The sequence below is a fragment of the Sphaeramia orbicularis genome, chromosome 22, assembly GCF_902148855.1.
Source record: "Sphaeramia orbicularis chromosome 22, fSphaOr1.1, whole genome shotgun sequence".
NCBI lineage: Eukaryota > Metazoa > Chordata > Actinopteri > Kurtiformes > Apogonidae > Sphaeramia > Sphaeramia orbicularis.
The window spans coordinates 20433186-20442959 of NC_043978.1; the positions used below are offsets into that span (position 1 = coordinate 20433186).

The following is a 9774-nucleotide window of genomic DNA, read 5'->3' on the forward strand; positions in this document are numbered from 1 at the left end:
TCTCAAATATTTGACATAAAAGCATATCTTTGGATAGGCGTTTTCTACGATTTTCTCACCCCCCCTCCGGTCCTCCTGGTTTCCACATCTGGTTCAGGTGGGAGTCATTCTCACCCTTACCTGTAACGCTAATGCAGTCTGTGGATTAGAATCCACAGATTCTGCCAGATTTTTCCATTTTGAAAAAGGACAAAAAAATGACAAAGATATAGTCAGAAATATAACACCACCTCCCCCATTTTCATACTTTTATTCACGTTTGTTTGCTCCGGTTTCAAACCGTCATATCTCCGGTTGTATTTGCTCTATCAACATCACATAAAAAGTGGGAGAGTGTTTCAAGTCTGCACTTTCGAATGCAATTGTCCCCAGTGGTCTACATGACCAACTTCTGACACTACGACGTGTTGAAAATGTCATGTGATTCAGTCACAGGGCCGTGATCGTGGACCCCTCAGGGTTAAAGGTGTTTTTTTTTTAAGTCTCAGCAGAGTCCATGGACCATATGTGTAGGGGATTGTCAATAATTAACCATTAACTGTCATATCAATAATTATGATTAACAATAATATCTTTTTCTCTTAACTTTAGGCCATCACTGTAGTGTAGCTCTAATACACTGTTGCCCATAAAGTTGGAATAGTTTTACTTAGAGACACATTCCTCTGACCAGGTGCAATGATTACATACTGAGTCCCAGTTACACTTTATCATTTCAATCATTTCATGAAAAGAGGTAAAAATATTATATTCCAAATTCACGGGCATTAATGTAATTTAATTATGAAGACGAAGAGATATTTATTGGCTTAGAAGGTTTTTAATGTTTTTATATATTTTGTAGGCTTTGTACAGCACTTTGGTTAATTCTGATGTTTTTAGAGTTGCCTCATAGATGATTAGGATTGGATTGGATAGAAGGTTATTATGTTTTTTGTTTTTTTTTAAATGCAGACTTTGATTCTGCAATTTTCTCTAAATGATTAAATATAAGCATAGATGATCTGATGTTATCTTGTGCTGTTGTGTAGAAGTGAAGTTTTCCATTCGTCTGTGTAAAACAGTAGAATCAGATCCAGGTTGCATCTGACTACATTTGATCAGTGATCAGTAATTACAGCTGTCAGTGACCTATTTAATCCATCTACATCTCTGAAAATGACTCTGATCAGGCAAAAATTTGTTTCACGGAGTAGATTTTCTACAGATAAAAAATGAGAAACAAGTAGCTGCATAAGCCTCATGTACTGTCAGACCACTTGAAATGGAAAATACTGAAAGGTAGTAGTGGAATTTTTGCCCATTGTTTCTAAACTACAAGTACTGCAGCTCTTACTAAAAAATTCAACCAGTTTTTAAGAACAAAATGAACCATGTACTAGTCAGATTGCAGAAAACAGTGTGGGAATATTGATAAAATCTCTTATTTCATGTGCTTGTTTTTCTACAGGTGAATGGAAACGATTATAACGTTAACTAATCAGTACTTTCTCCAATACTGACATTATGGTGATTATGTAATACTTAAATACTACAGTCCTGTGACACGACAGAATAAGATCCAACTTCTGAATTTCTGTGGTTGGGGTTTGTTATTTTCTTACGCTTCAGTCTGACTGACAGTCGAGCTGCAGACAGACGGAACTCTGCCAGCCAGCTGTTTGGCCCCACTCTTACATAACTATATTAAGGCATGGTCCGCTGCCCGGCCCAAGCACATGAGGCTATAAATACAACGACACCTCCTCCTCCCATTCCAGCCCTCTTTGCACCCTGTTCTCCTCATATCCTTGTTGTTATTCCAACATGCTTGAGGAAGCACCCGACCAATCTCCCAGGCTCGTTTATGTCCGCTGTCATCTGTTATGTATCGGCACTTGTAGACAGAAGTGGATTTGGACTGTTTATATGTAGGAGGTTGATCAGTTCATGGGCAAGTCTGGATGTGAGACCTTTAAGATCAGTTTTTTAGGACAACTACAAAGAGTTTTCCTAATCTATTACAACATTATGATTATACAGCCATTGAGAACATTTTTAGATCACCTTTTGGCAAATTATTTACTTCAAGATTGCTTTTGAACCTCAGATGTCCTTATGTTACGTTACTTGTTATTGAGAATCTTGGTTTCATTGTCTTAAATTTAAACACAACTAATTTCTTTGTTAAAGTTGTATCTTCTGTGTGTTTTATCAGAAACCCTGATGGCCTTCACATTTATGACAAATGTAGACCTCTCATTACCAAAATTTTATAAATATCCTAATTATTTTAGCAACTAAGGTAGAAATATCGGAATAAATGGTCGGTTGTGAAAAATCAAGTGAAAATATTACATAGGGCCAAAACATAGATCTTGATAAGTAATTTTGTAAAGTCCAGATGACAAATATATTTAATAAGGCAAATTCAGAATTGATCATTCAGAAGCCGTATAATGCATTTATTTTTAAATTACTGGAATAACTAAGGAGGTTAAAGGATGTTAAACCTTTCTTTTTGAGAGGTGAACTGAATTGTGCAACTTCACCAGAATGAAACATGTTTAGTTTAGTTTAGTTTAGTTTAGTTTAGTTTAGTTTAGTTTAGTTTAGTTTAGTTTAGTTTGAATATGCAACAAAACCAAGTAATACCACTTAGTCTTTACAAATGAAACAGATTATAAGAAAACAAAACATACAAGAAAAGTACTTGGAGAGTGCAGACCTCCACCAAGACAGATGCCCCCCCCCGATCACCACCAAAATTGAATAATTTGTTCCTTGTGCCAGTACCAACATTTCCTGAAAATTTAATGAAAATCCGTCCATAACTTTTTGAGTTATCTTGCTAACAAACAAACAAACAAACAAACACACAACGCAAAGTGATCACAATACCGCCTGGCAGAGGTAACAAACAAAAACATTTACATATACATGAAAACAAAGTATGACTTCATTTGCATATTCAAAAAGGAGTGGGAGGAAGTAAAACTTATTTAATCCCACCCCTTCTCCACAAAACAGTCCATCGTTTAGCTTCCTATCATATTAATGGTTAACATTTAATGCCACTTACAACACCTTCTAATTAGAAGTAATTATTTATTTATTATTATTATATATCTTTATTTAGGCGGGACAGTGCACATTAATGAACATATTTATACATTCCATTTCAGTATAAACATGTAAATATGCCGGAGTTAGCATCAGTGCTAATTTTCATCTGCAGTCCCAACTTGATAAATAAATTAATAACAGTGATCCGTGCAGTACAAAGCAATACAGTGGAATAAGTGCAGTACAGAGCAAGACAGTGTAATACATTACAAAACAGTACAGTTCAATGCACTACAATATAGTACACAACAACAGAGAGGTAATGATTGTGAGTTCACTGACTCGCACAAAATCATTTTCCAACAGGGGTTATTTTAACCGTAAAGTGCTTTGTCTTAATCAGTAACGTTGTCATTTTGTACTTGACTAACATATTATAACCGCAGAGTCACACAATAACACAATCTAATTGATCCTAAGGTCACAGCTTTACAAGGTTTAATTGACATTTATGTCCAAGGAGTCTGGTGGATTTGTAGAGTGCTTCAGGGTTTCAGTGTCCTATCAGAAAGGTCTGTGGCAGCCAGAGAAACTGGTAAAAGTATTCTTTCTGAATGTAGGTTATTACCTTTGTCTGTCTGTCTGTCTGTCTGTCTGTCTGTCTGTCTGCTAGCAAGATAACTCAGAACCTTATGGATGGATTTTGATGAAATTTTCAGGAAATGTTGACACTGGCACAAGGACCAAATGATGAAATTTTGGTGATTTGGTGGTGATGGTGGTGGGGGGGGCAGATTTTTTGTTTGTCTGACTTTTAGCAAGATAACTCAAAAAGTTATGGAAGGATTTTGACAAAATTTTCAGGAAATGTTGATACTGCCACAAGGAACAAATGATTAAATTTGGTGGTGATCAGGGGTGGGGTGGGGTCCGGGACAGATTTTGATCACATTTTCAGGAGATGTTGTTAACAAACAAGAAAAGCACTCGGAGAGCGCAGACCTCCGCCATTCAATCAATTTCATGAAAATCCATCTATAAATTTTTGAGTTACCTTGCTAACAAACAAACACGCAAACACACAAAGCAAAGTGATCACAATGATAATGATTAAATAATGATTGAATTTGGTGGTGATTGGGGGGGGGGGGGGGGGCTGATCTGCCTTGGCAGAGGTCTGTGCTCTCCGAGTGCTTTTCTAGTTCTAAATATACCATAGGTGAGCTCAGCTGTACAGAAAACCCAAAATGGCTCTTTCAGGTTCTCACATGGTTCTGCGTATGTGTCGTGATGTTTTCTAGCCTTGGAATGTCCCCGAACGCCTCCTGTCTCACACATTCACACCTTCCCTGTCAGCCTCCTGCAGACGTTTTAGAACTTTTCAGAATCATGCAGTGGAAGCTTCAGAGCATGGATGAAGTGACTCTTAAATTAATTTGATATACACAATAATTGTCAGTGATTTTTCTATTATCTTGTGATCAGTTAGTTATTTGCCCATTACTATTCATATTTTAAGCTTTATGTTTTCCTAGTGTAGCTACAACTGGCTTTTTTCCCATTTCTCTGGTACAGCGCTGACACGGCAGGCCTGTCAGTGAGGATGGCATAGCTGACGGGTAGCCATGGAAAGATGGCATCGGCTTTAGTGGAAAAGTTTTTCCTCAGTTTTGTGGTCTCACAGAAATGCAAACTCCTTGACCCCTGTTGCTGCGTCTGCATGTGCTATTTCCACTTTAGAGTCATACTGGTCTGTTAGTGGTGGGTATTTTATGTTTTTTTTCTTCTCCCCATAACTACAAATCCCATAATTAAGCCCTGTGCACTAACTTCCAGGGTGTTTGCTTGGGGGGGGGTGGCGTTGATGTTCATAGCGATGTCTTACCTGTGTGACGCGGGATTCAAGTTTGTGCATGTTGGTTGTCATGGTGGCCTAGCAACAATTGAGGAAAACATTTACCTTGAATGTGGATAAATCAACAATGCACGATGCATATCTGTATCTGCAGGACTGAAACGTGCAGCAGTGGGATCTTTGAAGGGTCATCTGTCATTTTTTCCCCATGTTTTACCGAATGTCATTCTCCCGTGTCTGCTTTGACGTCTTTCTCATCTCTTTTCTCTGTCTCTCCAGGGCTGTTTAGACTCCAGTTGTTAATAGTGTTTGGGACTGCTATGGAAAAGGCTTATTAATCTTTCCAATGGGTTCAGGTTAATCTGGCTACTGTCAGCACAGAGACAGGGACTCGTTAGTTTTTTGTTGTCTAATCTAAATGTCACTTCCTGCCTTAAAGTGTCCCCAGTCTCCCCAGAAAAAACTGTCCAAAATGCTGCAGTTGTCATTGTTGTTTTAGTTTCCTCCCAGAGGCAACTCAGAACAAAGTTTTTTAATTTTAAGTTTGTTTTGTTTTGGCCGCTTCCTCTGGCCTCCCACGTCTATTGCCATCAGACTTGGCACTGAGGCTGTCCTCAATCAGAGTTCAACAGGTGATGTATTGTTTCACTGTGTGCAACACCAGGAAGTTGAGAAACCGCGGCTGCACACTCATGAACTGGTCTGAACTGTAACATACTTACGCATAGTGGGAGGGGTCAGACACAATATAGGGAGTGTTTTTTTCTCATTCTAGAGGGCGGAGATTGACTGGATGTTAACCTGGATTGAGTCCAGATGGCAACTTTCCAAAAAAAAAAGTCTAATCTAGTTGAGTAAGATATTTCAGTTTTATTATACTGGTTTGTACTGGTGATATATATATTCAGTAAAATCAGCTGATCACAACAGTAATTCATGTTATTTAATAGATTAATATACATAATAGTACAGGGTGTCCACAAAGTCTCTTTACAATTTAAAAGAAATATTACAAAAGAATTAATGAGATAGTTAATCAGATTGTGCTCTATGTACTCAGTGGTTATCAAAATCACATTTGTGTATTTCAAATACCCTGTTGATGAAATAGGTTCTGTTAAATAAACCCCTAAACAAGAAAAGCACTTGGAGAGTGCAGACCTCTGCCTAGGCAGATCAGCCCCCTCCCCCCAGATCACCACCAAAATTCAATCATTTGTTCCTTGTGCCAGTAAAAACATTTCCTGAAAATTTCATCCAAATCCGATAACTTTTTGAGTTAGCTTGCTAACAGACAAACAGACAAACCCCGATGAAAACATAACCTCCTTGGCGGAGGTAAAAATGGCTACTCCTCAAGAAAAGGCACAATGTGTATAGTGGTTTGTTAAAACAAAATTGGATATGCAGACTCAGCGAACATACAGGTTACAGTTCGTGGATGGCACAAGACATTTATAGAGACAGAGACAGTGTTGGACAAAGAGTGGAGTGGACGACCTATCACTCAGGTATCACTGCCCTGGATTTCTTTCTATGGGGTTATGTTAAAGATATCATGTGTCGAACAAAGATAAGGGACATCAACAACCAGAGGCAAAAGATCCCTGATGCCATTGACACCATTGATGATTCTATGATATAGTCAACATGGCAAGAAATCCAGTACTGTTTGGATGTGCTTTGTGCAACTAATGGTGTCTGTATGAGGTGGATTAAATGAGGCAAAAAAACTTTAATATCTACTTTGGATTTTGTTGTAATTTCTACAGATTTATCTATTCATCTGCTTTTGTAATAAATTTGTTAAATTGTCAAGAGCCTTTATGAACACCCTGTTTAATCCAAAGTTATTTTTTCATCTTTATTTGGTTTGAAGTGTCTGAGTATTCATCTGCTTTCCCCTCACAGTTCTTGACCAAAAACCCAGCTCGTCGTCTGGGCTGTGTGCCCTCGGAGGGGGGAGAAAGTGCCGTGACCAGCCACGCCTTCTTCACCACCATCGACTGGGAAAAGCTAAATCGCAGAGAGATAGAGCCGCCGTTTAAGCCGAGGATTGTAAGTCACATGACAGACTTTATTGATGGGACAATGTTCTCTCTGTAAATGATAATGAAGACGCTCAATAGACATTACACAATATTTGACGCTGTCTCACCTTTGTGTCTAGATTTATGTTACAAGGTCAGTTTACGAAAATGTTACTTGCTTAAATTTACACAACAGCAGATAAATCGGTGCTGTTTAACAAGAACAAATCTCTTTCACACCTTCCAGAAAACACCCGAGGATGTGAACAACTTCGACCCAGATTTCACTCAGGAGGAACCCACCCTGACACCCATCGATGACCCTCTATTCCCCTCAGTCAACCAGGACGAGTTTCAGAACTTTTCCTTTACTTCACCTGAGTTGCTGGAGAGCTAAACCCTCTAAGACAGAAGACAGGAGTTACACGCAATATGACACTGTCACATTCCCCAGAGACATGAGGGTGCAAAGGGCTGTGGAGTCAGGCAGATGCAGGCCTGGCGAGAACTGGGGCTGCACCTGGTGAACTTCTACCAAGTACTTCTGTAATTTCTGAAAAGCGACCTGTGAATCAAGAAGTGGTGCAGCTTCTGAAATGACTTCGATGTGTCTTGTGTGAAAGTAGCAGAGCCCGCATGTTGATATGTTGAAACAGACTTTAATTGTACATTTGCTTTTACGCAATTGGATTCTTGTAGTTACTTAAAATGAAAAAGCACTTTTGGAAAATGTTGACGTGGTTTGTGTTTTTACTTTTCTTTGGCACTAGGCAGTTTTTACCAGAAAGCCTCAGATTCCCAGTCAAGTCATGGAAGCACTGACATTTAAAATAGTTTCTTAATGATGTGTCCTGACTCTGGGAATAAAACAGACGCACAAACTGGCTTAGTAAGACCCCTCTAAAAAAAAAAAAAAGGGAGAGAAAAACTGGCATGTGTCTCAGTGACTGGGACCTTCTCTGCTAGGCTTAGCTAGCCAGGCATGTTGAGAATGATGCAAGATTTCATTTGAGGTAAAAACACAGTGATGATTCAGCCTGACTGTAATGTGCAGAAGTTTTAAGATTTCGCCATTTGGTTCGACTGTTATCTGATGAGATGAACAATACCAGTATGGTCTTTGGCAATTGCCAGATTGTAACTTGTGGTTTCTTTAAAGCTTTCTCAAGATTAACAGCCATCACTCAGCAGCGTGCCCTCTTCTTACACACTCTCTCTTTCTTACACACTCTCTCTTTCTGTCCTATATTATAGAATAGAATAGAATAGAATAGAATAGAATAGAATAATGAAACTCAGATCTGTTCTGTTTAGCAGCAATAACACTCAGTGCTAAAAAGACTGTATAAAAATATAACACAAAATACTGAAAATGTAAGCATGTGCAAAAAGCTACATGATAAAATATTAAATATATATATATATATATATATATATATATATATATATATATATATATATATATATATATATACACATATGCTACTAAAGTACTACAAAAAGTACTGAGATATACAAAAGCTAACTCTATACTACAGATGAGAAATATCATAAGGATATACAGGCAGTATAGGATATATACTTGTGAGATTAGGAAAACAAGGTGCATGTGTTGTGGCTATTGCGCTGAGGTAGGGTAAGTAAATGTATATATATATATTTATGCATTCTCATACAGATCCAATAAAGCTCACTATGCTCACCCCTTCCACAGCCTACAAAGACGCAGACATACACAGATACAGTTCTGAAAACTTAACCCTGCAGCACAGCTACATTTGGGGTAATTATAAGGTGGGGTGGTTCGTTTTTTTCATTACAAACCAGTCGAGAATAAACAGGAAACCACACGGCGTCATTACTGTCGCCTTTGATAGAAACAGGAAGACATGAGGAGGAGGGAATGATGCTTTAGTGCTATTTAGATGTCAGTGAGCGTTTGGTAATAAGCATGAAACTGTCAACAACAACACATTGAATTAAAAAAATCCAACTTACAGAGGAATATTGTGTAAACTTTGCCATTGTCCATAACTGAACCTGTCCCGACAAGGACAGCCCGACCTTACAGAACGGAGATGGTCTCTTCCTGTTAGTTGAAAGGAGGAAGTCTTCAGTCTCCACATCACATCTGTTTATCTCTTCAGCCCTCTGTCTAGTGGAGGATTATGCTGCTGAATAAGTGCCCGTGTCTATTCTGAAACTGAAAAATGATTCCAAGCTCTGACAGTAGACTTATTTTCTTTCCCTAAAAGGGTCAATCCAACATTTTAAAAACTGCATTTGGAGGTTAATAATGCCACCAAGCTCCTTATATTTTTCTTTCATCACTAAGTCTGATCTTCAACAAGTGCTTTGATGTCAGGGACTTATAAAGTGGCTTACTAATCTCCCTAAGCGTTTCTTAACAAAGATAATTGATGTGTGCTTTACAAAGAACACAACATTGGGTTAAGCTTCACTTTTTGTTTACCCATTAATATGACCATGCTTGGCAGCTTTCCTCAGGTGACGTCTAAATGAAAGGAAAGATTTAAGAGCCTTGTCTCAGCTTTCAACACTGAGACTTAGTGATGGCTGCCAGCAACGTTTCTGCGCAGCTTGATTGAATCACTGTTTGACCCTGCTGTGTCTCAAGTTTGACTGATTGTCCAAAAGCAGTGACAGATAATGACACAGACCCCTCACGGGAACTCTAGAAGTAATGAATTCCCTGTGGAGATCTTATTTTTTTTGTGTTATGCTCTTTCCACATCAGTAAAAAATGCATACATCACACATTCAGTGCATCAATCTACAATCGGCTCTTAGAGAGTCAGCAGAAACCACCAACTGTGTCCCTTA

The 9774-nt window shown here is 38.4% G+C and overlaps 1 protein-coding gene across 1 annotated transcript in view; it reads left to right on the forward strand.

Moving 5' to 3' along the window:
• prkcha (protein kinase C, eta, a) overlaps window positions 1-7660 on the forward strand; it is a 64151-nt gene extending 56491 nt beyond the window's left edge. The window contains exons 13-14 of the mRNA XM_030126793.1: window positions 6812-6958; window positions 7178-7660. Coding sequence (XP_029982653.1) covers window positions 6812-6958; window positions 7178-7327 — 297 coding nt within the window. The 3' untranslated portion in view covers window positions 7328-7660. The remainder of the gene's footprint in view (window positions 1-6811; window positions 6959-7177) is intronic.
• Window positions 7661-9774: the final 2114 nt, after the last annotated feature.